Source organism: Ailuropoda melanoleuca, chromosome 8, assembly GCF_002007445.2.
Source record: "Ailuropoda melanoleuca isolate Jingjing chromosome 8, ASM200744v2, whole genome shotgun sequence".
NCBI lineage: Eukaryota > Metazoa > Chordata > Mammalia > Carnivora > Ursidae > Ailuropoda > Ailuropoda melanoleuca.
This window is the reverse complement of record NC_048225.1, coordinates 89,986,759-90,014,463: the sequence shown is the minus strand read 5'-3', so window position 1 is coordinate 90,014,463 and position 27,705 is coordinate 89,986,759. Positions and strand designations below refer to the sequence as shown.

Here is a 27,705-nt window from a genome sequence, read left to right as displayed (position 1 = left end):
ATATTAAAGTCAAGCTCTCTGACTTTCCTTTCACAATGAGTGCTTCCTATGTTTTATTCTTGCATTCAGTGGTGGTGTTTTCCCCTAAATTCTAAATCTGTAAGCCATCAGTGGATACTCCTGGGGAGACAGGTTGACAGACTTCTGATCTCTATGCACAATACTCAGGGTGAGCCCCTGCACTCTTCTGGGATGAGAGGCTCGCCATGCCTTTTTCTCGTGCCCTCAATATTTCCATTGCCCTTTCTTTTATGTTCTGTCTGTTCCTCCTGTTTCTTATGTAGCCTCACTACGGTTTGGCTACATCAACTGAAATACAGTGTCATGCTTGTAAGACAGAGCATGTCCTGCACAGTGAACAGCATTCTGTAGAACTAATTTGGCAATGCTAGATTGGGCTTGGGAAAGGCAGCTGGGAGTGCTTGCCTCATGTGTAGTGAACACTGCTTTATTAGACTCTCTGCTCCTTTGGTTGAAACAGAGAGTGAAGGAAGAATTCTAATCCTGCATTATGTCCCAAAAAGACATGGTCACTTTTTGTTTTTCCTAAATGTTTGCTTTACACATTCATTTAAGAATAAAGGCATGATTCTTTGTAATCCAGTTTATTTTTTTATTTTTTATTATAATAATATTTTTTATTATGTTAGTCACCATACAGCACATCCCTGGTTTTTGATGTAAAGTCCCATGATTCATTAGTTGCAGATAACACCCAGTGCACCATGCAATACGTGCCCTCCTTACTACCCATCACCAGCCTATCCCAGTCCCCCAGCCCCCTCCCCTCTGAAGCCCTCAGTTTGTTTCTCAGAGTCCATAGTCTCTCATGCTTCATTCCCCCTTCTGTTTACCCCCCTTCTTTCTCCGTTTCTTCTCCTACCGATCTTCCTTGTTCTTATGTTCCATAGATGAGAGAAACCATATGATAATTGTCTTTCTCTGCTTGACTTATTTCACTTAGCATTACCTCCTCCAGTGCCGTCCATGTTGCAGCAAATGTTGAGAACTCATTCTTTCTGATAGCTGAGTAATATTCCATTGTATATATGGACCACAGCTTCTTAATCCAGTTATCTGTTGAAGGACATCTCGGTTCCTTCCATGATTTAGCTATTGTGGACAATGCTGCTGTGAACATTGGGGTGCATATGGCCCTTCTCTTCACTACGTCTGTATCTTTGGGGTAAATACCCAGTAGTGCAATGGCTGGATCATAGGGTAGCTCAATTTTTAACTTTTTAAGGGAACTCCACACTGTTTTCCAGAGTGGCTATACCAACTTGCATTCCCACAACAGGGTAAGAGGGATCCCCTTTCTCCACATCCTCTCCAGCAATTGTTTTTTCTTGCCTTGTCAATTTTTGCCATTCTAACTGGCGTTAAGATGGTATCTTAGTGTGGTTTTGATTTGAATTTCCCTGATGGCTAAAGTTTAAAGATGGCAATGAAAGGGCTTTCTATGGATGGAGCTGTCCAATAGAAATATAAGGCAAAGCACAAATGCAAGCCATTTATGTAACTTGAAATGTGCTAATAGGCTCACTAAAAAAGTAAAAAGGAAAAGATGAAATTTTAATAACATATTTTATTTGACCTAATATATACAAACTTGTATCCTTTTGATCTGTAAATGAGGTATTTTATGTTGTCTGCAAAATAATTTCATTATCAAGTATGTATTTAACACGGCATATCTCAAATCAGACTGGCCATGTTTGAAGTGCCCAATAATCAGCATGGTGGCTGTCCGTGGAGTGGTCAGCACAGCTGTGGACTAAGATCAGAATGTGGACTGTAGACTATGTGACAGAATGTAGACTATCAGTGACCTCTTTTAAAACAAAGCTGCTTCTTCTGTGCTAATGGTATAGATTGTGTTTTTCCTTCTAAAAATGTAGTGTCCTTAATATTGTTTCAACGGTTTAGAATGGAGAAGAGTAAAAGGCAAATTGCAAGACAATGAAATAACTATGCAAATTCAGAGTGTTTATTCCACATTACACAAATGTGTAAATTACTCTTTCTCTTGTCTGAAGGGATTCTTGGAGAATATCTTTGAGCTCTATATTTCTGTTGATACCTCTGCCTTTTGTCTGATGTGTCAAAGTGAAGAGATCTACATCATTTTTTTCAGAGGATTTCCATAAATGTCAACCACACACAGCCATGCAATTATACATAGGAGAGTTTACTCTATGAGAGAAATTTGTGGAAGCAATATCTCCTTTGGAAAAAATGTTGGAAATATTACTTTCTGGTTCCACTTAGACCGTATTGAATATTTTCTCACATTCCATTTTGCATTGCTTAAATATGATAAAGATTTTTTAACAAATAGAGCACATACTCAGAGAAAAATGTATTAACCTCTGAAAATAATACCAACAAAGACCAACATGAAGACTTGTTCCTTTCTCACTTCTCTTGTTACTCGCTTCTCATCTTCTTTTGTATGTGTATGTGTTTCAAGTTTTTATTTAAATTCTACTTAGTTTACATATAGTGTAATATTGATGTCAATAGTAAAATTTAGTGATTCATCACTTACATACAACACCCATTGCTCATCACAATAAGTGCCCTCCTTAACACCATCACCCATTCAGCCCATCTCCTACCCACCTCTCCTCCAGCAACCCTCAGTTTGTTTTCCATAGTTAAGAGTCTTTGATGGCTTGTCTCCCTCTCTGTTTTTATTTCCCTTCCCCTACGTTCATCTGTTTTGTTTCTCAAATTCTGCATATGAGTGAAATCATATGGTATTTGTCTTTTTCTGATTGACTTATTTCGCTTAGAGTAATACTCTCTTACTCCATCCAGGTCATTGCAATTGGCAAGATTTCATTCTTTTTGATGGCTGAGTAATATACCACCATATATTTATACCACATCTTCTTTATTCATTCATCAGTTGATGGACATTTGGGTTCTCTCCATAATTTGGCTATTACTGATAATGCTACTATAAACATCAAGTCGCATGTGCCCCTTTGAATCAGTAATTTTGTAGCCTTTGGGTAAATATCTGGAAGTGCAATTGCTGGGTCATAGCAGAGTTCTATTTTTAACTTTTTGCAGAACCTCCATACTGTTTTCTAGAATGGCTGCACCAATCTATATTCCCACCAGCAGTGTAAGAGGGTTCCCCTTTCTCTGCATCCTCACCAACATCTGTTGTTTCCTGTGTTGTTAATTTTCGCCATTCTGACAGGTGTGAGGCGATACCTCATTGCACTTTTGATTTGTATTTCCCTCATAATGAATGATGTTGAGAATCTTTTCATGTGTCTGTTAGCCATCTGTATGTCTTCCTTGGAAAAATGTCTATTCATGTCTTCTCCCCATTTCTTAACTGGGTTATTTGTTTTTTGGGTGTTGAGTTTGATAAGTTCTTTATAAATTTTGGATACTAACTCTTTACCAGATATGTCATTTCAAATATCTTCTCCCATTCCATAGGCTGCCTTTTAGTTTTGCTGATTGTTTCCTTTGCTGTGCAGAAGCAGCTTTTTATCTTGATGAAGTCCCAATAGTTCAATTTTGCTTTTGTTTCCCTTGCTTCTGGAGACATATCCAGTAAGAAGTTGCTATGGCCCATATCAAAGAGGTTGCCGCCTTTGTTCTCTTCTAGGATTTTGATGGCTTCCTGTCTCATATTTATGTCTTTCATCCATTCTGAATTTATTTTTGTGTATGGTGTAAGGAAGTGGTCCAGTTTCATTCTTCTGCATGTAGCTGTCCAGTTTTCCCAACAGCATTTGTTGAAGAGACTGTCTTTTTTCCCTTGGATATTCTTTCCTGCTTTGTTGAAGATTAGTTGGCCATATAGTTGTGAGTCCATTTCTGGGTCTTCTCTTCTGTTCCACTGATCTATGGGTCTGTTTTTGTACCAGTACCATACTGTTTTATTACTATAGCTTTATAACTCGAAGTCCAGAATTGCGATATCTCCAGCTTTGCTTTTCTTTTTCAAGATTACTTTGGCTGTTCAGGGTCTTTTGTGGTTCCATACAAATTTTAGGATGGTTTGTTTTAGCTCTGTGAAAAATGTTGTTGGTATTTTGATAGGGATTGCTTTAAATGTGTAGATTGCTTTGGGTAGTATAGACATTTTAATAATATTTGTTTTTCCAATCCATGAGCATGGAATATTTTTCCATTTCTTTATGTCATCTTCGATTTCTTTCATAAGTGTTCTGTAGTTTTCAGAGTGCAAATCTTTTTTTTTTTTAAAGATTTTATTTATTTATTTGACAGAGAAAGAGACAGCCAGAGAGAGAGGGAACACAAGCAGGGGGAGTGGGAGAGGAAGAAGCAGGCTCATAGCGGAGGAGCCTGATGTGGGGCTCGATCCCATAACGCCAGGATCACGCCCTGAGCCGAAGGCAGACGCTTAACCGCTGTGCCACCCAGGCGCCCCCAGAGTGCAAATCTTTTACCTCTTTGGTTAGGTTTATTTCTAGGTATCTTGTGGGTTTTGGTGCAATTGTAAATGGGACTGAGTCCTTGATTTTTCTTTCTGCTGCTTCATTATTGGTGTACAGAAATTCAACAGATATCTGTATGTTGATTTTCTATCCTGCAACTTTACTGAATTTGTATATCAGTTCTAGCAGTTTTTTGGTGGATTCTTTCAGGTTTTCTACATAGAGTATCATGTCATCTATGAACAGTGAAAATTTGACTTCTTCCTTACTGGTTTGGATGCCTTTTATTTCTTTCTGTTTTCTGATTGCTGAGGCTGGGACTTCCAGTGCTATGCTGAATAACAGTGGTGATGGTGGACATGGCTGTCTTGTTATTGACCATAAAGGGAAATCTCTCAGCTTTTCCGCATTGCGGATGGTGTTAGCTGTGGGTCTTTCCTGTATGGCCTTCATGATACTGAGGTCTCATCTTCTTTTTCACGCTCTGTAACTCTCTAGCCATTCACCTATAACTTACACTGACAGTAATTCTGGTAATATACCTGATTAGAGACTGGTTTACCCCAGAAACCTAAATACCTTTTCCTTTGACTATTCATAGGAAAAAATACATATCTGGCACTGCTTGGAATAAAATTTCCAATGTTCTTACATTCAAAATTAATTTAATGGGTTTAAATTTTAAAACAATCACCTTCAGCTTACCTACTGAATAAGATTGATATGTGTGATTTAAATATTTTCATAAATTGAGGATAAATAGCTTAAAGAAAAAGCAATTAATACTCTCTGCACTGTTTCGTTTTTTAAAGCTCTCTGGGGCAGCCACTGTGCTTCAGGCAAAGATTGGATCTTGAAATAAAAAGATGACACAGACACTCTCTCAGGCTTCAATGACCAGTGTCCAGTAGGAAACATGACAGACAAAAACCAGTAGCCACAGTACAACACATGGCTATCAAAGTATATACACGAATATTGTTTAAGGGGATTTGGGGGGTGGTGGGAGAGTATAAGGAGGAGTCCAGGGGGACTAATGGGCTAAGACATTAATGGACCAAGAGTCTATGAGGCTCCGGGGAGTCACAGTTTAGAATAATGATGGTCAGAGAGTAAATATCTAGAGAGATTGGAATTATGGTCAGAGACGAGGTCCAGGATAGGGACAGGAGAGTGGGTGCTCAGCAGCAGCAAAGGTTCAGAGCTGGGAATGGTGGAGGTAGGTGTTGGCGAGGCCGGTGTGCTCAGTGAGTCGTTCATGGAGGTTGGAATTCCCCCAATATGGTGGAAGGAGCTGCAGTGCAAGGGACACTTTATAATTAATTAACTACCTATTTTACCATCTCAAATTTAACATGACCCACATGGGATTGTGATATCCCCACTCCACAAAATATCCTTTGTCTCTCATGTTCCAGTTCTCCCTAGATCTTACTTAAAACCTATTCTTTTGCTCATGCCAAAGTCTTTTCAGTCACTCTGGATACTTTATCATTTCCCACCTCCATGGCTCATACATCACAACTGCAAGGGATATATCATCAAAGCACATCAGTGCTTCCCTCTTCTCTCTGTCTCTTTAGCTCCAAGGTGACCACATTAGCCTGCCTGAACCCCCACCACAGCATCCTACCTAGATATCTGCCTTCCCTCACCATCTCCCAGTGATCCATTTCCTTTCTCCAGTGGTCTCCAAAAGTTTTATCATGAGTCATTATTTGAAAAAAAACAATTGAGCATGTGCCTCTACTGTGTGCACGTTTATTTGTAAGTTACGTATATGTAATACCATGTTCCTGTACCAATATATCAGATATTATTTAAGACACATGCAAAGGTAGAAATGTTAAAAGATGAAAACGAAGCCATTTAAAAATGCTTTGTGTTTACTGATAATAAAAAAAAATTTGCTTTCACTAAAAATTATTAATAATGAGAACAGTACAATTTGAATGTTCCATTACTTTTTGAGATCTTGGATTTAACACCACATTATAGTAATTTCCAATTCTACTTCACAGCGCAGTTTATTTTGGTTCTTGATTTACTGGCTATTGTGTCTGAAAAAGCTAACTCATATAGATGGATCCAAATGAGAGGAGGACATTTTTTTATTTTGCCTGTTGAACACTACTCACTTTTCTGTGTCATTTCACAGATTGTGCTTTCTTGAGCTAGGAAATAACCATTTGACATCAGTAAAGATGGCTACTTTTAAAGCTAGTCCATGTTGAATATCCACTGAAATGCTTTGTTTGGGAGACTTTTCAACAGTTTGTAAAGACCTTCTTCCAAGTTTACTGAAGTATTAAGACGTGATTTGATAAGTGGCATCCCATATAACAATGATGACATTTCTATTTTTAAAAAACTCTCCTGGGGTCCACCTGGGTGGCTCCGTCGGTTAAGTGCCCAACTCTTGGTTTCTGTTCAGGTCATGATCTCAGGGTAGTGGGATAGAACTCTGAGCCCCATATGGGGCTTGCACTCAGTGGAGAATCTGCTTGGGATTCTTTCCCTTTCCCTCTCCCTCACCTTCTGCCCTTCTCCCTGCTCATGTGCCCTCTTTCTCTCTCTCTAAAATAAATAAATAAAATCTTTTAAAAAAAAAATTCTTCTTCCATTGTACATATTTAAAAATTTTTAAATATTTTTATATTTTATATATATCCTATATCCCTTAAAGGGGTAGAGTACATGGGTTGATTTCAAAATATCTGCCCTGTGACATCCAATAGAAAACATTGGTCATCCCAGAGTGGCTCATCAAATTTTAAGAAAGAAAAATGCATAGGTGATCTTTAAGTGTTATACCATGAGGCAACTGTATGTCCATGTGTAAGATTCTCATGGTTACATCCCATCTTATTACTCAGTACTACAGAAATTCTATGTAAAGATTTTGATTTTATAAAAGTAACCACATTGCTGAGAGCCCATAGCCTATAAATTCTAATACACCAGAATACACTGATGACAATGAAGTGAGGCAGCCCTGCTAACCTGCCCATCGTCGAAACCCGCCCTTTCCTTGTTATTCCTCCAAGGTCCACAGGGACCAAGCGAGGGCACCAGTGTCATTCCATAAATATCAGTAGCAGCCTAACAAAAATAAATAAAAGTTGAAGTCCTATTCTTGTCTCTGCACTTTCAGGACTTTTGTCAACATATGTGGTGCATGCACAGAAACCAAAACCCCAACCTGACATTGTTATTCTCTGCTTCAAATTCTTCACTTGTCTTGCATTGCTCTGAGAATAAATTCAAGATCTTTGAATTAACATGACTTCTGTGGTCATGCATAATTTGGGCCCTGCCTGCCTCTCAAGCTTCATCTTGCAGCTTCATTAGAATCGAGCCATATGGGCCTTCTTTCGGTTCTCTGCACCAAGTTCTTTTCCCCACGTGTCCCCTTCCCTTCCCTTCCCTTCCCACCCCACCCCACCCCACCCCATGTGCTCTGCCCTGGCTTTGACTGCTCTTCTCCAGGTTCATCACCTTGCTGACTACAGAGATCATTCTGATCTGAAATCGAATGTCACATCCCTCCAGACGTCCACCTGACCCCGCCATTCTAATTCTCCCTCCTTTATATGCTTTCCTGATATTCCTTACTTTGGCTTAACTACACTTAATCATGATTTACAATTATGTATTTACTTGTGAAATTACATGTCTGTCTCACCCAGTAAGTGTTTATGAGGGCAATAGGTTTTCTCCTAACACATTCCAATGGGAATGTGTTGTATCACGACACTTAATGTCTGAAATTGATGGCATTCTCCCATAATACTCTCGACCATCCTCTTGTCTGTTATCTGCCAACCTCCTTGTGACATCCCCAAATTCCTCTGGCTCCTGGGACATTTATTTGAGGAAGCTCTGTTAAGTACATACGAGGTGCCTCTACTGGGTTCAGCAGTTGAGATAAACAGTACATAAAATGAAACTTACAAAACATAGGAGCAGTCTTCCACTTTAACATCATCGTTGAACTTATTTCACATAGCAGGGGTTCATAACCTTTTCTGGGTCACGTGCTCTTTGAGAGTTTGTGAAGAGCTCTGATCCCTTTCCCCACTAAAAAAAAAAGCACAAATCCTCATAGTGTATATACAGTTGCAAGAGTTCCACATGGTCCCTGAAGCTCATGGTTGGGTAACACGTCCTAAATCAATCCTGTGAAAGAGTACCAAAATATTTACATTCTCTTCGCAGAACTCTGGGATAGAGGAAGAGGAAAAGGTGAAGGGGAGAGTAAAGGAGTAAGAGAAGGGGGTGGGCAGGCTGACCAACACCAGAGCTGAAACACTGGTTCAGAGCAGTGGTCTTCACCCTTTTTATGTGTGAACTCCCTGAAAGCATTTTGAAAAGTGAAGTCTGTCCACACATATTTTTATGTTGAAATCTAAAATTCTTCATTTTAGGTTAAACAGTTTTAAAGGATATAATTTTCAGTGAACTTAAACACTGACATTCAACTACAACTATGATCGATCTTTTTCAGTGTACCAGTGAAATACAGATATCACAGTAATTGATACCCAATATCAGTCCAAATAACACATGAAAAAGCTCTTTTCATTCCACCCTCTTAGATGGCACACAATTTTGATTTGTCCCATTATCTGAATGCTAACTAAGATCACAAAAAGTAGTGTCTGTCAGGCTTCTCCAATATAAAGTTACTCCTTTCCCTAATCAGTTTTTTAAAGATTTTATGTGTTTATTTGAGAGAGAGAGCACGAGAGGGAAAGAGAGAAGCAGACTCCCCACTGAGCAGGGAGTCCGAGGGGCTCGATCCCAGGACCCAGAGATCATGACCTGAGCTGAAGGCAGACACTTCACCAACTCAGCCACCAGGCACCCCTTCCCCCATGTAATTAATACACGTTTTGTGGGGAAGTACTTTGAGATATTATGGTTGTCCCCTTCATCCTCAAACACACACACACAAATACATACACATTTATGTATGCATATGTTTGTATGTACGTCAATGTGCTATAATCAATGAGCTATAATCTGTTACAAACATCATTTATCTTGCTCCTCAAGTAGTCCCAGACTTGGCCAGTGGGAGCCCCCACAAGCTGTCTTCTGTGCCTTTTGGTGTATCCCCATTATTGTTTGAGCAATTCTTTACTTTCTAGCACAATAATATGTTCCAGGGTCAACTTAAAATTTCTCTACCTGGCCTCAGAATCATTCATTTCTTCAAGGAGCCATGGTTTCTTTTAGCGGATAATGGTATTTAGAAACAGAGTTTTGGGTGCTCATTGCTAATGGTGTTGTTATTCTTCCTGCACACTCTGAGTAGACCAAGCTAAAGAAGGTATTTTATAGTCATGCATTCACATATTTCTATCTATTCGATATCTGTGTATCTTGAAAACCATGAGTATGTTAACTGGACTTCGGTGAGCATTTTGCAGTATATACAAATGCCAAATCATTACACTGTACATGTGAAATTAATGTAATGCTATGTCAATGATACCTAAATTAAAAAATAGTAATTACAGGAAAAAAAAATGGTATCCCCAGTTGCAGTCTGACGTAAGAGTTCATTCTAATTTTCTGCTTTTTTTTAGAGAGGGAGGAGGAGAGGCAGAGAGAGAGGGAGAGAGAGAATTTTAAGCACACGCCACACTAGCATGGAGCCTGATGTGGGGCTCGATCTCACAACCCTGAGATGACCTGAGCCAAAATCAGGAGTCAGACACTTAACTGACTAAGCCACCCAGGCGCTCCTAATTTTCTGCTTTTTTATATTTGTAATTCCTTTTCTACAGTGAAATATCCAATTCTCATTACTCTCAATATATTCAATCAGTCTTGTATGTCACTGCTGCTGTCCCACCCCCAACACTTCAGGGATGTGCCCTCCCCACCCAGCTTGGTCTCCGGCACTGTACACTGGGCTGCCCTTGTGTGGGTTGCCCCCTCATCCCTCTCAGGCTCTGATACCCCACGCTGGGCTGCCACCCCGTTGTGCGGTGCTCCCCTCGTGCTGATCTGTGACAGTCCACACTGGCACCACGGCCCCCCACCCCAAACCTGCCACGCTGATGTCTCCCTAGTTCTGCTTCACCGAACCGCATTAGGGCTGAGTTGTTTCAGTAGGAAAGCAGAAGATGAAAGGAAGCAAAAGCATTTTTTTAGTGCACAGGTCTCAGAGCGCCATATGACCATAAAATGCCCTTTTGTTATAAGTGAGCTACTTTTAAATCCAGGTTCCTTGAAAGAGTTTTGAAACATCATCAAATGTTTTGATTTTATTTTTTTAAGATTATTTATTTATTTATTTATTTATTGGAGAGGGAGAGAGAGAATCCAAAGCAGACTCCACACCGTGCATGGAGCCTGATGCAGGGCTGGATCCCAAGACCACAAGATCATGACCTGAGCCGAAACCAAGAGTCAGAGGCTTAAGGGACTGAGCCACCCAGGTGCCCCTGTTTTGATTTTATTAAATATGTAATGAATATGTTTTGTGGAGAATGCTTATCAAGTTTCATCAGCCTTCATTCAGTTATTACTTTCGACTGGTATTTGTCACACAGCTCTATACCTCTAAGAAAAACAACAAGCACAGCATTACCCCACCACCAGCCCATCATAGTTTCCACATTGCACTGTCAGATGAATATCTACCTACTATAACTCAATCATGAATATGCAAAATTTTATAAAAGGTACACAAATTATTTCATATTGTTTTATGAATTTTGATATCCCTATCTTTAAAGTACAATAAAATGTTCTGTAAGTTGGATGAGCTCCATAATACAGATTGTTAAAGTAACTCTAATACCAGACCTGAGGGGAGAATTTCAAGAATGTTCAGTGATAGGGGCACTTGGGTGGCTCAGTCGATTAAGCGTCTGCCTTCGACTCAGGTCATAATGCCAGGGTCCTGGGATCAAGCCCCACATCTGGTTCCCTTCTCAGCAGGGAGCCTGCTTCTCCCTCCCTCTCTGTCCCTCTCCCCGTTCTCTATCAAATAAATAAATTATTTTTTAAAAAAAAGAATGTTCAGTGATTCACTAACAATATGTCACACCTAAGTTGAGTCAACTGTACAAGTGAATGTCTGATTTTGCAGCCCTACCTTATCATTAAAGCAGTTAACATTATATATAATACTTGCAAATTTTTACAGGAAAGATATTTAAAATCATGGTAATAATGCTAGTATTGTTATTTTCCTTGACATTGTTTTATTAAAACTATTGTACTTAATCTTTGCACAATTATGTTAATATGTGTGGTATTAAGAAGTGGAGAAATCACTAAAGTAGTTTAAAGAGGCCTTATGAATATTACATACACTTTCCTGAAAACCAGAGAAAAACATCATGTTCTATTCTGTTAAGATAATGTGACATTTAGCAATCCTTTCAGTTGCTTTTTTTTTTTTTTAACCTGGTCGGTAAGGGGAATACTTTGAATTGTTCTTTTTAACAGTGCAGTTCAACAATACAATGAAATGTCAATACTTCAGAAAATGAATTAATAACAACTGTCAGGAATTATAGTCTAGGCAACCTCTGAAATTGGAATGCAAAGTAGGCTTCAGATTATTTTTACACATTTAACCAGAGGAATGCTTTCAGCGCGGCTACCTGCTTTTTGTATGTAACTTTCCTCATGTCATTAAGGTCTGTAAGTATTTGAGCACTGAGAACAAGAAGTTACATCCCACTGTTAAAGTTACATCCCAGGATAATGGATTGGACAAAGACAAGAAAAATCTCTTTGGTTTTATTCCTGGTGAAGAAAATTGCTTAATGGCCATTCAATCCTAAATGGTCAGCTTTGGTTTAGATTCTTTAGAAGACATCCCTTCAGGGAGCGCCTGGGCGGCTCAGTCAGTTAAGCACCCGCCTCTTGATTTCAGTTCAGGTCTTGGTCTCAGGGTCTCAAGATCAAGCCCCGCAGGCTCAGCGCTCAGTGCAAAGTCTGCTTGTCCCTCTCCCTCTGCTCCTCCCCAATTTGCGCTTGCCTCTCTCTCTCAAAGAAAGAAAGAATGAAAGAAAAGAAAAATAAATATCTTCTTTTTAAAAAATCCCTTAAGGAGAAGTTTCTCTATCCATATTACTCTGCCCATGTCAAAATGCTACAGTGGAATATTACTCAGCCATAAAAAAGAATGATATCTTGCCATTTGCAACAACATGGATGGACCTAAAGAGTATTATGCTAAGCGAAATAAGTCAAACAAAGACAAATACCATATGATTTCACTTCTATATGGAATTCAAGAAATAAAACAAATGAGCCAAGGGGAACGAAGAGAGAGTGAGTCCAACCAAGAAACAGACGCTTAACTATAGAGAACAAACTCAAGGTTATCAGGAGGGAGGTGGGTGGGCAGATGGGTAAAATAGGTGATAGGGATGAAGGAGGGCACTTGTGAGGATTGAATCTCTATATTGTACACCTGAAACTATTGTTACGCTGTTATGTTAACTGGAATTTAAATAAAAACTTTAAAAGAAAACAAAGGTTAGATCTGCACATTAAAAAAATGTTTTTTTTTAAAGAAAAGTTTAAGTTCTTCCAAGTACTACCCAGTACTTGAGTTAGCGTTTGTTAATTGGAAAATATCTTACAAAAACCTCACAGAGTTTCGGACAGAAATTTCTCATCTAGTTATGAGTCTACGAAAGGGACTGGCTTACCTATAATGAGTGATTATTGTTCATAGTCAATTGAGTATACATGAGAAGAAAAAGCCAGTTAGAATAGAAAAATAGAGATAAGGTAGGGTAAGGTCTGTAGGGAGAAACTGACTAGCAGAGATTGTAGGACTGCAAAACATGGCCGTGTCCGTGAACTGAGAATGGAAGGGAGTCATTCAAGGGAAACGATGGGTGGAAAGAAATTTGAGGGAAAGAAAATCTAAATTGTAATCGTACCACAAAGGACTAGTGGAGTCACTGTTGCCAAATTTCTAAATTATACCACAAATTTCCACTCTAAAGTAGCTGCCTGCAAGTAATTGGGAAAAAATGTTGCTGAGCTATTCAGTCTTTGGAACTGGACAATTTAGAATATTAGCAAATTTTTTTATTATTACTCATCTATTAATGATCGGAAAACCAAAACTCTATAAAGAATGTTGTAGAATTTCAAAGTTCATGGGTAGGTGGAAGTAGGATAGTTATGATTCTAGGCGAAAAGTTGAAGCAGAGAATGCTGGGTTTTCTGATTTAATAGAAATGTATGGAAGGGCGAAAGACTTGTTTGGTCAAATGGAGAGTTAAGGTAAATAAATAATTCAGGTTAGAATTATTCTAAATTTGAGGAATTTCACAAGTTCATTTGATAAATTAAGCAGATTAATTTGGTGATTGTTGAAACTTACCAACCCCCCCAAAACAAAAAAATGAACTCATGAAACAGCATGGTTGAAAGTTGTAGAGCCCCTTGCATATTAGCTAAAATTCAACAGCAATTTTTCAAGTAACTCCAGCTGGTGGGGAGACACTGACTTTTGCCATGTCGCGAAGACACTTAGATGACATGAACCCTGGAATCTGTTCTCTTATCAAAGGTCAGGTTAGGATTATGTCTTCCTGTCACAGAAGCATGGCTCAGAAACAGATCAGAAGGGAAAAGAAAGTATAAGGAATTACTGCTCTTCATGGAAAAAAATGTGGCTAGCATTTTGCAGAATTGCTTGAAGGAAAATAACCTTAGAAATGCAGTTGATAAAGACCAAACATTTAAAAGACCTGTAATTTAAAATGAGAATACTGAAAATTCTCTTTAGGTCATTACACTTTCTATTACAAGGAAATTACTTACTCTGGTGACGATTTACCTGGAGTAGAGACAAGGAAGCTTTAAGAAGCAAAATTATTAACAAATATGAGAGTCATCACACCCAGATGTACAGTAAAGTAAAACGGATTATACTTTAGTAAGCAAGGTAAAGATTCAGAAATAATGACTCAAACATTCTCAGTTGTTTTTTTTTTTAATTTTTAAATTTCTTCGTTAAGGTGTAACTGGCATACAACATGACATTACTTTTATGTGTACTAAATAATGATTCAATATTTGTATATATTGCAAAATGATCACCAGAGGTCTAGTTAATATCCATCACCACACATAGTTACAGAATTTTTTTTTTTATCTATGAGAACTTTTAACATCTAGTTTCTTTTCAGCTTTCAAATATGCAATACAGTGTAACTAATTATGGTTGCCATGGTGTAATTACACCCCCATGACTTATTTATAAGTTTGTACTTATTTGGAATTTTGTACCTTTTAACTCCTTTCACCCATTTTGCCCACCCCCAACTCCCTGCCTCCAGCAGCCATCAATCTCTTCTCTGTATCTATGAGCTTGGGGTGTGTGTTTGTGTGTGCTTTAGATTCCACATGTAAGTGAGATCATATGATCATATATTTGTTTTTCTCTGTCTGACTTATTTCAGTTAGCATGATACCCTCAGGTTCCACCCATGTTGTTGCAAATGGCAAGATTTCATTTTTTATGGCTGAATAATATTCCATTCTGTGTGTGTGCATGTGTGTATCGCAGCTTCTTTATCCATTAATCCACTGATGACCACTTAGGTTGTTTCCATGCCTTGGATGTTGTAAATAATGCTGCAGTGATCATGGGGGTGCAGATATCTTTTTGAGTAAGTGGTTTCATTTTCTTTGGATAAATACTGAGAAGTGGAATTGCTACATCATATGCTAGTTCTATTTTTAAGTTTTTGTGGAACCGCCATACTGTTTTCCACAGTGGTTGCAGCAACTTATATTCCCACCAAAAGTGCACAAGGTTCCCTTTTTTTCACATCTTGTTAATACCTGTTATTTCTTATCTTCTTGGTACTAGCCATTCTAACAGTTGAGGGTCTATGTCATTTTCGTTTTGAGTTGCATTTTCCCAACGATGAATGATGTTGAACACCTCATGTACATGTTGGCCATCCATATGTCTTCTTTGGAAAAGTTTATTCAGGGGTGCCGGGATGGCTCAGTCGGTTTTGATTTCACTAAGGTCATGATCTCAGGGTTGTGAGATCAAGCCCCGCATCGGGTTCCCCACTCAGCAGGGAATCTGCTTGAGACACTCTCTCTCACTATCTGTCCCTCCCTGCCCCATGCTAAGTAAGTCTTTAAAAAAAAAAAAAAAGAAAAGAAAAATGTCTGTACAGATCCTCTGCCTATTATTTTAATTGGATTATTTAGTTTTTTGCTATTGAGTTGTATGAGTTCTTTATGTATTTTGGATATTAACCACTTATCAGATAGTAGGATTAGCAAATATCTTCTCCCATTCTGTAGGCTGCCTTTTCTTCTTATTGATTCTCAGTCATTTTTTATTTCTTTGCAACATTAAAGATTCCTTCAAGGTTTTTTTTTTTCCTTCCACTTTGATATCTGGATAAGAAAAATTCCCAGTGATAATTGCAATCCAATTCTGATGCATTTGTCAAACAAATAAAAAGCATTCCATAGAGAACTCTGTCCTCACAAGCTTTATTCAGGGCCGGGTATGCTGGACGCTGAATCTGCACAGGTAGTGCAGTAACATCAGTAAGGGGAGATTTAAAAGGAAAAAAACTACTCAAAAATTTCTGCAACTCAAGAAAGTGCAAAGCCCAGGACCTGGTCCATAATAGATATTCCATATGTGATTGTTGAAATCTACAGTTTCCATTCTTATATACTTTTACTACCCTTGCCTAACACATTCATTATTTTGCACAGTTGTAATCAAAATAAACATATAATTTTTTTTCTCTATCACTTTAACACATCATTAATAGGAGAAAAGAGTTTCTATAGCTGAGGACTTCTCGTAAACACTGTCTTCTTAAATGACCTTTATTAATCTCAATATTATGCTATTAAAAATATGGTCCAGGGGCATCAGCCTGGCTCAGTCGGAAGAGCATGCAACTCTTGCTCTCAGGATCATGAGTTCAAACCCCATGTTGGCTGTAGAGATTACTTAAATAAATTTTAAAAACATTAAAAATATATATACGGTTCAGAGAATTTCTTCATACATATTTTTTCCTTTGGTGAAAATTCTTGCCCAGAATAAATTTCTGTGGATTAATTGACTTTTACCAAAGGCTATGAACATTTTAGTGATTAGTAAAATTGGTTTATAAATTGCTTTCTCTTCATGCTGTACCAACACACACTGAATAGAACTTAACGCAAATAGCAGGTTTAGATGAGAGCCCCTGAGAGTGTTCGTATGGGAAGAGGGCTGTGTCAGTCACTGGTCACAGATTTCTCACTAGTCAGTCAGAAAGTATGCCAGAGTCTAGTTTGTTCAAATTACGCTGTTGGGTACTTGTATGAGAAGAAATAAATAGGATGCATAGTCTCTGTCATTAAGCTTACCATCCAGGCTGGGAAACTAAACTTTATTCAGTCACTCTATCCAAAGCAGCTTACCATCCAGGTTGGGAAACTAAACTTTATTCAGTCACTCTATCCAAAGCAGCTTACCATCCAGGCTGGGAACTAAACGTTATTCAGTCACTCTATCCAAAGCAGCTTACCATCCAGGCTGGGAAACTAAACTTTATTCAGTCACTCTATCCAAAGCAGCTTACCATCCGCTGGGAAACTAAACTTTATTCAGTCACTCTATCCAAAGCAGCTTACCATCCAGGCTGGGAAACTAAACTTTATTCAGTCACTCTATCCAAAGCAGCTTACCATCCAGGCTGGGAAACTAAACTTTATTCAGTCACTCTATCCAAAGCAGCTTACCATCCAGGCTGGGAAACTAAACTTTATTCAGTCACTCTATCCAAAGCAGCTTACCATCCAGGCTGGGAAACTAAACTTTATTCAGTCACTCTATCCAAAGCAGCTTACCATCCAGGCTGGGAAACTAAACTTTATTCAGTCACTCTATCCAAAGCAGCTTACCATCCAGGCTGGGAAACTAAACTTTATTCAGTCACTCTATCCAAAGCAGCTTACCATCCAGGCTGGGAAACTAAACTTTATTCAGTCACTCTATCCAAAGCAGCTTACCATCCAGGCTGGGAAACTAAACTTTATTCAGTCACTCTATCCAAAGCAGCTTACCATCCAGGTTGGGAAACTAAACTTTATTCAGTCACTCTATCCAAAGCAGCTTACCATCCAGGCTGGGAACTAAACGTTATTCAGTCACTCTATCCAAAGCAGCTTACCATCCCAGGCTGGGAAACTAAACTTTATTCAGTCACTCTATCCAAAGCAGCTTACCATCCAGGTTGGGAAACTAAACTTTATTCAGTCACTCTATCCAAAGCGCTGTCCTAAATGCCACAATGTGGAATTGGGTGAGTAGAAAGGCTAAGCTTACTAAGAAGTTAGCCAGTAATCTTTACCCTCAAAGAATCTGCCTTGTTGTTGGTTGGTTGGAGTCAATGGGATGATAAATATTCTTTATGGTTACAAATGAGCCTCCTGTGAACTTCATAAATTACCAGTTTCTAGAATAGTGAACTTCCATCTTTCTTAGGCCATCCTATCAACCTTAAGTGATTTAGGAAAATTGCTCTAAAAGCACTGAACTATATGGCAAGTGCTTGGTTTTTAATTATGTTGCTACCATTCTAAGGGCCTCCTCGGTATTAGTTGAGATGCCTTAGAGGACCTGAACTGTAGGACTTGAAACCGCTCCCGAGGAGGCAAATACCTCTGTAATCATGAGACTTTGCTGCCTTAGAAAGCTGTAGATGCTTAAAAAGTGTTCATAGTTGCTGACAAAGATGATGGTGATTCTTCTAATGTAAAAGCATTCTTTAATTTTAAAGGTTACATTCCATAAGGATGGTGAAGCCTAGGTTGTGGGGTGGCCTAGTCAAGTATTATCATGCAAAGTGGTGAGAATGACAAGGTTAGGGGGTGAGTGGGGAGAAGGGAAATGGATTTAAATGATTGTTATAACGGGCATGATTTTCTTCATGTTGAAGATATTAGTGGGATCACAGACTTCTTAGAATGGTGAGGCGATTTTACAAAGACTTAAAAGTTTGAGGAAACATACTTTGAACCTTAACTATGAAGAGACCCAGCTGCATCGCTCTCCTGAAAGGAGCAGGCTTCTCCCATCAGAGTCAACCAAGAGGCACAGTACACTCTTCTTATTGGAGCATGTTTCCCAAACATGTTTGATTTTTCTACCATCCATTCATTCATTTATCCAACAAATACTTACTGAATTCCAACTGTGTACACTCTTCTAAGTTCTGGGAAAGCTGAACAAGACATGGCAGACTTATCCTCTCTATTGCCATGAAGCCAGGAGGGCAATTAAACCATTAGTTGTAATACATTGTGATGACAGTAATGCTAGGAATGTACAGACTGCTGGAATGACCCTGACATGGGGGAGGAGGGACAGGGAGTGGCTCCATGAAGAAGTCTAGTTTAGGATGGATAGGAAATGCAGGAGGCACTAGAGAAGGACTGGGGAACAGTATTCTGAACAGAGAAAATAATGAGCAGTGAATGAATAAAGGCAAAAGAATGAGTGGCATGTTCAAGGAAATAAATGTTCAGAATGGCTCCCAAGAGTAGCCTTTGAGAACGATTGTGCTTAGGATTGAGGCTGAAACAGGTAAACCCTAGACCATATGAGCCACTTTAAAGAGTTTGGACTTCATCTTAAGTGAAACGGGAATCAACTGAATGATTTTATTCAAGGGAAAGTGCCTGGTCGATAATGTGTTTATTAAAGCACACTCTGGCTGCTGTGTGGATAATGCCCGAGGAGGGAGCTGGATTAAGTCAGCAAGACTGGTTAGGAGGCTGCTGAAGTAGTTGTTCAGGACAGGACCACGGTTTTGACAATGGGAATGGAGAGAAGTGAAAGGAATTGAGAGAAAAGGAGGTGTAAGTCAGCAAGACTCGGGCCTGATTTGATGTAAGATTGAGGAAGAGGAAGAACAGATCATATTGAAGTTCAGCTTGGGAAACGTAGTGGTTAATGGTGCTGTTCGCTGTGATAAGAAGTTAGGTAAGAACAGGTTTGAGGAGTTAGAGGATTTCATTTGGAGTCAGGCTGAGCTCGAGATGCTTGGAAGTCATCTAAAGTGAAGGTGTTTACCAAGCAGTCAGTACAGATACAGAATTCAGGAGGGAGATTAGACCTAGAAATATGGATTTGGGAGTCATCCATTGGAAGGATATGAGAAGCATAGAACCTTGCGGAACAAAGCTAGTCAAGAAGAGGCTAAGAGAAAGGGAGCCTCCAAGCTGACTGAGAAGAATTAGCCTGAATGGTAAAGCAACACCTTGAGAGGGCGCTGACTTGGTAACTAGGACCAAAGCTTGGAGAGAGGGAGTAGTCAGCAAAATCATTTGCAGCTGTGAGGATCAGGCAGCATAGGGACAGAGAACCATCGCTGGATTTTGTCACAAGGGTGAGAACAGTTCCCTTCGAGGTTAGAGGGCAAGTGACTTCCATTGTCTTTTCATTGTCTTTTTTTTTTTTTTTAAGATTTTATTTATTTATCTGACAGAGAGAGAGACAGCCAGCGAGAGAGGGAACACAAGTAGGGGGGAGTGGGAGAGGAAGAAGCAGGCTCATAGCAGAGGAGCCTGATGTGGGGCTCGATCCCATAACGCCGGGATCACGCCCTGAGCCAAAGGCAGACGCTTAACCGCTGTGCCACCCAGGCGCCCCTCATTGTCTTCTTTTTCTTGTAAATCAGATCACAAGACCTGTGCGCACTGTGCAAAAGTTAAGAATTCATGGAATTGGGGGAGGGGGGTGGTAGACTCTGAGTCAAGTGTATGAGCTTCAGGAATATTAGCCGTGATCCTTTAGGTGCTATTTTTGCTCATTTTTGGTCCTCCGCTTTGTTACTAAGTGGTATAGATTGCTTAGTTTTAGGGAGATGAGATACTATTTAAGTTATTGAAAGATTTTTTTTTAATAAAAATCCAGTGAAACAAAAATGTTTTAGTGCTTAAGGAGTAACTATAATTATCCAGAGCACCACAAGCATGAACATTTCAATCAAGGAAAGTTTGACTTATATAAATGTGATGTTCTAATTTCGTTGAAAATAAAAAAGCACCTTCAGAGTTTGAATATACAATTTTATCCTCTTTAACAGAAATGGGTCTGTACTTAAGGACACTGTTATTTGATCAATAACAAATACGTTGCTATGGACAATTCTATAAGGTCAGGATTTTTTTTTTTTTTTAAGGAACAGGAATAAGGAATTCTTTATTTTGACAGCCTTAGTTTGGTTTTTGAGGGACTCTCTTTTATTTTTTTCTTGGCTTTCGCCCTCATTTTTAAGCTTTGAGTTTGAATGGCTTTGTTCCCTAAATCTAGTATCATGAAGAATAGTAGACAGATCAGGGCACAACAGAGAGGGAATGGATACCACTGTTGGTTTAGATAAGTAGCCCTTTTGCAGATACTGGAAAAACTTTTATTCCCCCAGTATCTTTAGGAAATTATGGCAGTCTGTCCTCACCCTAGTATAACCTGCTATAGGATGGATTTCCATACAATATGAATTTGCCTTGTGCTCCTCCAAAAGATGTTTAGTCCTTAGAATTAATAAGATTGTACTGGCAAGGCAGAATAATACGGTGGAGCTAGACATCCAAGTTTGAATTCTGGCTTCACTACATATTTACTGTGTCTTAAGTTTTTTTAATCTCCTAGCCTCAGTGAAATGGGGGAAATAATAGAGTCATCCTCATTGAGTTAACATTTTTAAAAAGAGCGACACCTAGCATAGTAGGCATATATACATACATACAGAATTTTACACAATCCCATGACCTAGACCTGTGTTAATAATGAGACTCCTTTCCATTATGAGTAATGCTTATTGAGTTCTACACTGAATGCATCATTATATTTTAAAATATTATTCCAGTTATAATGATGAGTAGAAGGTAAACATAAACACTCTTGCCTTGGCCTGCCTTTGACTGATGAACTCCATCACCCAGTGTATCTGGCCAGGAACGTTCAGCTGCATCTTTTTTTTTTTTTTTAAGATTTTATTTATTTGAGAGAGAGAGAGAGAGAGAGAGAGAATGAGCATGGGGGAGGGGCAAAGGGAGAAGAAGGCTCCTCGCTGAGCAGGGAGCCTGATACAGGGCTTGATCTCAGGACCCTGAGGTCATGACCTGAGCCATCCAGGCGCCCCTGTTCAGCTGCATCCTTTATGTATGCCTTCAACATGTCCCAAGCACCTCATGACTTAAAGCTCCATGTAACTCAGGGGTTAAGTAATCCATTGCACTTCTGGGGAGAGCTGCAAAGAGACCTCAGACCACGGTGCTACTGGATGCTTAGAACCTGTGAATTATATTGCAGGAGGAAATGTCCCCTTTTTTCAGTTCTGTGTCACTTAGTCTATATCTAGTACTCTCCTTCAAGCTCTCAAAGTACCCTTGGCAAGCTATAGCATCACAAGCCTCATTGTCATAATTAGTCATTGGGTAGTCCTTTATATTTTAACGATACACACACACACACGCACACACATATCACTTGTTTCTCTTGTGAAATTGCTTATCTATAAAAGAACAATAATAATCTATCTGAAGCTCAAAAAAGGTAAACCTGCTCACCAGTGGGCTCACAGGCTGTGAGTGATAGAGTTGGAACTGGAGGCTGTCGTCCCACATCCCCTCTGTTTTTATCAGCTGCTAGTAGAGACTATGAGGCAGAATAATGGATAGTAATAGGGAAAAATGACTCAAATTGGCTAAGCCGGGGGGGGGGGAGCCATTTGCAAAACAGTGTTTAATGTAAGACCGTTTTTGTAAAGATATTAATGATAATCAAAATGGAGGCAGAGGGGCGCCTGGGTGGCGCAGTCGTTAGGCGTCTGCCTTCCGTTCAGGGTGTGATCCCGGCGTTATGGGATCGAGCCCCACATCAGGCTCCTCTGCCATGAGCCTGCTTCTTCCTCTCCCACTCCCCCTGCTTGTGTTCCCTCTCTCGCTGGCTGTCTCTGTCAACTAAATAAATAAAATCTTTAAAAAAAAAAAGTTACATTTCAATTAAAAAAAAAAAAAATGGAGGCGGAAGAAAGTACAGTTAGTATAAGGAGAAGCCGTGTGTGCCCTAAGACGCCTGTTCTACACCCGAGGAAGTGGCGGCCTCAACAGGTTGAGTAACTTCACTGATTCCACAAACATTCATTGAGAAACTATTCCTTGGACTTACTCTCCAAACGGGCCTCTAAGTGGGCTTGCCAGTTCTCATTCCTTTGCTTTCCCTGAAAGCAGAAACAAAATATTTTACTGCTTATTTAGTAAACAGAGAATTCCCCACTGACCATTGTGGGGTTGGATACAGAGCTCTTGCGCACACTGCTTCCGCTCTCTCAAACCTGTGTTTGCCTCCCGAGCACACAGCATGGCTTCCAGAACCAACTAGGGTTCACATTCCAGGCTTTGACTCGGGCTTGCTGCTCCTACTGTGTCTCCCTGCCTTTTCTTGAAATTACGAATAAAAACAAAAAACAAAAAACAGAACGTTGAAAAAGGTTAGAGATTGCCATTTTACAGCTGCAGAAGTTTCGATGGCAGGATCCATGTGCAAAATAAGCACATCTAGTACCTCTAATACAATCCGGGTCAGAGAGCTACAAGTTCACAGATCAGTTTTTAGAGCCCTATCCATAGAAAGCGGAACGTCACCCTGCACAACCGGCCGAGTTCCACCAATTCTCAGACCTCCCGTATCACAAAGGGCTTCCATCTTCTTGTTTACAACACGACCATAAAACGATCTGAAGATAAAGCACACAAAATGCTGACTGTCATGTGGGTGTCTCTTTTGTGTTTTGTCTGCGTGACGCTCCAGGTGGGAGAGTTCAGAGCCCATGCCGCTGAGTGGACGGCCAACGTGACGGCCGAGTTCAAGGAGACCAGGAGGCGCCTGAGCGTGGAGATCTACGACAAGTTCCAGCGCGCCACCTCCATTAAACGGAAGCTGTCCGCGGAGCTTGCCGGGAACCACAACCAAGAGCTGACTCCTTGCAGGAGGACCCTGTCCGTGAACCACCTAGCCAGCGAGAGGGACGTCTTGCCTCCCTTACTGAAAACTGAGAGTATCTATTTGAACGGATTGACGCCACACTGTGCAGGCGAGGAAATTGCTGTTATCGAGAACATGAAATAACCCTCTCTTTGAAGAACCTTAGGCGTAGCCATAGGTGAGGACTTCTCTATGCCCTTTATGACTGTTGCTGGTAGCATTTTTTAAATTGTGCATGAGCTCCCAAGGGGGAAAAAAATAGATACACCCATCATGGCCATCTACCATCAAGAGAATTTGGAATTCTGAGCCAGCACTCTATCTTTTTGATGATGCTTGTTGGGCGGTCCACTTTCTTTGACAAGTGGAAAAACAAGCAATGTCTGATGCCTTTTTGTGCCCAGACTGTTTTCCTCCCTCTTTTCGTAATGTGCCATAAGGCCTCAGAATGAATTATAATTGTTTCTGGTAATGATGTAGCTTCGAGGGATCAGTCCTTAACTTTTCAGGGTCTACCTATCTGAGCCTAGATATGGACCATTTATGGATGACAACGTTTCTTTTTGTAAATGGCAAGAGATTCTTATGCAGCCTTTTACCTAAGAAATTTTCTGTCAGTGCCTTATCTTCCGAAGAAACAGAACCTCTCTAGCTAATGTGTGGTTTCTCCTTCCCCGCCCCACCCCTAGGCTCACCTCTGCAGCCCTTTATCCCACAACTCCCGTTTGAATACCTTACCTTGCTGGGAACAGTGTGTAAACTGAAGTGATGATGCCCGAAGAAGGAATAGATGCCAAATTAGATGGACATTGAAGCAACACTCAGAAATTCTAGCGTTAAAGGCACTGCAAAGAAATGAGGGCACAGATGGCCCCGCTGAGTATTTATTTCACTCAGGTACCAATGGTACACATCCACAGTGTAATTATTTCCAGCCCGGTAACATTGGCTGCTCCAAAGAGTCCCTTTTTTTCCTGGCAGTATTTGGAAGTTATCATTTACTCATAACTACACATTTTGAAAGGTGGAAGCAGAAGAAAAAAATATATATGTATATATATGATCTGACAGAAGAAAGCTGTTAAACACGGATATTATTGGAGGTGATTTGAGACAATTGGTGTGACTTACTGTTCTGAGGAAAAGAAGATAGCACAATAATGTGTTCGACCATTTGCTAATAAACATCATACTGCCAGCACCTATTTGGTTTTTGGTGTAGAAGGCTTATCCGATTTTCTTTCCCCGGGTGACTTTTGCCGGACAGGGGAGGTGATGCTGTAGTCGGAGTTGGGCACAGCCTCACCTTGTGTGGTGTCCCTCTGGAGCTGTGACAGAGCATGAGAGAAGTTGAAACTGGGATCACTGTGATATTGCACATGGAAAAAAAAATGCAGATTGCAGGCATAATTCATCTTTGACATTAGAGAAAAAGCTGTTCTAGCACAATTTAAATCTTGAGAGTTTTTCTTTTTTACGATAGAAAAGGCTGATAACCCTTTTTAGTTGAATTTTATATCCTGTAACTCTTTGGATGTTTCCAAGATTCAGAAGAAATTCACTAATGGCACCTAGTAGATTGCTACTCTCCTTTATTTTCATACTTAGATCTGCTGTACGTTGTATATATAATTTTTCAAATGCAGAAAGAAGATGACTTCCCCAAATACAATTGCAAAACATTTCTCTTATTTGGGGGGCAAGGGTGGTGGAAATATCTGAATAAGTGGCATTCAGATTAGGGTCTTAAAAAATAAACCGAGGATCTTAAAAAAAAACATATCTAAATAAATGCTTATTTTCCAAAATTAAAATTTAAGCTAGAAATGTAAATATTCAGTTAACTTGTTGAAGGTACTTTTATAAACTTAAAAAATTCTAACCAAAATTTTAGCAAGTCAGGCTCTTTTAGAAAGAAAGCTACACCCATTTCCTCAGTAACTGTTCTGAAAGTTCATATGGTGGAATGCACCATGTATAAACTGTGAATTGTATTGACAAATAAAGTTTGTAATTAAAGTCAGCATTTTCTGAGTCTCCTGCTTGCTGCTGAGAATGGAGATGGGATCCTAGCCGAGCAGAACTCTAGTATGTCACCTTTCATGCTGAGTTTCCCGTGGCTCCTTCGTTCACAATATTCAAGAAATATTTTTGATGCAGTATTACTACCCTTGTTAAATATGTGCAGAATGTTCTTCTTGGTGACTGTTAATCAAAAGTAAATATCCTGACATTTCCCTTTGGAAATTCGATATTTTAAACAGCATGTAAATTCAAGATTGTTTCTATTTCATTATGACATAGTAATGTCTTATTTTATCATTGTTAGACCTTCTCTTGACACTGAAATAATCTGAACGCCAAACAGGCACCTAAATATTTTTTCCCTTACAAAAAAATAATCAAACATCTTGGCAGTGTCGAAGCCCAAAGAAATCAGTTGCCAACTCATCTTCTAGACCTCATGCCCCAAATATTTGAACAACATACCTTATCAGTATCTTGCATAATGTATTGATTCATCCCCAAGCACCTTGATGCTCAGTAAATATCCTAAACCTGGTTCCCAACATTATCCTCAAAATTGGGGAAAAGCTAAGAAAAATTGTGTATTATATCAATTTTATTTCCTCAAGCTTTGATGTGTTTACTTACTGTGGAGAGAACCTTGATACGGATTTTGACATAGTCTAGAATTTTCTAGTGAATTTATTTTTTCACAGGGCCAGTTTTAAGAATGAGCAGTTTTGCCCTGAAGAATATCGGAAAAAAAAATTAAGTACTAGAACCAGCAAGGCTCAGGAACCCTCTGATATGAAATCTTAGACATGGATTCTAGACAATCCTCTACATTGCAGCTATTAAATGTAAAAGTGATTATTTTGGAGTTCTTTCAGTTTCTTATTCAAATCTATATATTTTGCTACCTGGTTAATGTCACCCACCCTTTTTTCAATAATAATCCACTTTTGTAATACAGGAGGACGTGAAACTTCTAAAGCCAAGAGAGAACTGAATAATTTGTTTCTTAACCGTCAATTAATCGGAAGCAGTGTGTATGTAGGGCTTTGTTTCTTTCTCAAATTCTAAGGAACATGTGACATACAAGAAAGACTAAATCCCACCTCACTTTGTGTAAAAAAAAAATCTGTAGAATTTTTTTTATTCTTAAGGCTAGAGTTTCAAGCAGACTAAGGGAAATTTTAGATGGAATACAAAAAACAAAAAACAAAACAAACACCAAATTCAGCTACTGGAGATAGCTATCTATGCCTAAGAACTACAGACCTAGATCAACTTATATTGTTTTCCTTTTTTAAAAAAATATTTGCTGTTCTAGTAAAATCGTGACTTATTTGTGGTTTGCATTCCTTATTAAAGTACGAGTATAAATTTGCTTTTGTATAAAGTAAAAGATGTCTCTATTTGAATACTCATAATTCCATTAAAATTAATATATGATTTTGCTCCAGCATGAGTTTACGTAAACATCCTTTTATAGGGAAACTTACTGGTCTTGCCCATGCTCAGGTATTAGTTCCAAGATGGAACCTGGTTACTTTTAATGGGGACTTCTGAGGGTAACTCATTTTTACAGTTTTCTTAAGGGGAAATCTTCATAACCTCCATGTGCTTCCTTCATCCTGCCTTAGCGCAAAGGTCTATCCAGCTTTCGTTTCACACATGACACTTCCCCACCCAGATCTCAACTATACCTTCCCAAAAGACAGGGATTAGTTCCAAGGACCAGGAGTTTTGACTCTGCTCTTTTGTTTGACTCAACACCATTTGTTCACTAAACTTCAGTTTTTACTCTAATATTCATAAAACCATTGATTTTTTCCCTAGTATTAGTACTATAAAATATTTTCACTATGTCATGCTTATCTCAACTTACAATGTTTTTTTCTTGTCTGTCATTCCTTTCCAAAGTGTTTCCTACTGCCTCATCTTTATTCTTTCTCTTTTGCAGTCTTAGGCTCGGGTTTCTCTCCAAGCCACATAAGCATCTAGCCAGTTCCCTTTGGATATCTCCACTTCTCAAAGGCATTTCAACATATCCAAGACTGTGCTGATCTTTCCCCAGACCTGGCCCCCCTGGTGTCACCTATTTCAACAATTGGCACCACCATCCATCTAGTTGGGCATCATCCTTGATGTCCTCTTCCCTTCAACTCCACACCCACCTTTCACCAAAGCCCTACAGACTTGCATCCTGAATGTCTTGAATTTGTACACAGCCACTACCTT

General features: G+C 39.3%; 1 protein-coding gene across 4 annotated transcripts in view; it reads left to right on the top strand.

Moving 5' to 3' along the window:
* Nucleotides 1-25,506, top strand: part of KCNK2 (potassium two pore domain channel subfamily K member 2) — a 207,607-nt gene extending 182,101 nt beyond the window's left edge. For 2 of the 4 annotated variants that reach the window (XM_019810277.2, XM_002929577.4), the window contains exon 7: nucleotides 23,281-25,506. In XM_019810277.2, coding sequence (XP_019665836.1) covers nucleotides 23,281-23,598 — 318 coding nt within the window. In that variant the 3' untranslated portion in view covers nucleotides 23,599-25,506. The remainder of the gene's footprint in view (nucleotides 1-23,280) is intronic. The other 2 variants (XM_019810276.2, XM_019810278.2) reach the window with 2 other exon arrangements.
* Nucleotides 25,507-27,705: the final 2,199 nt, after the last annotated feature.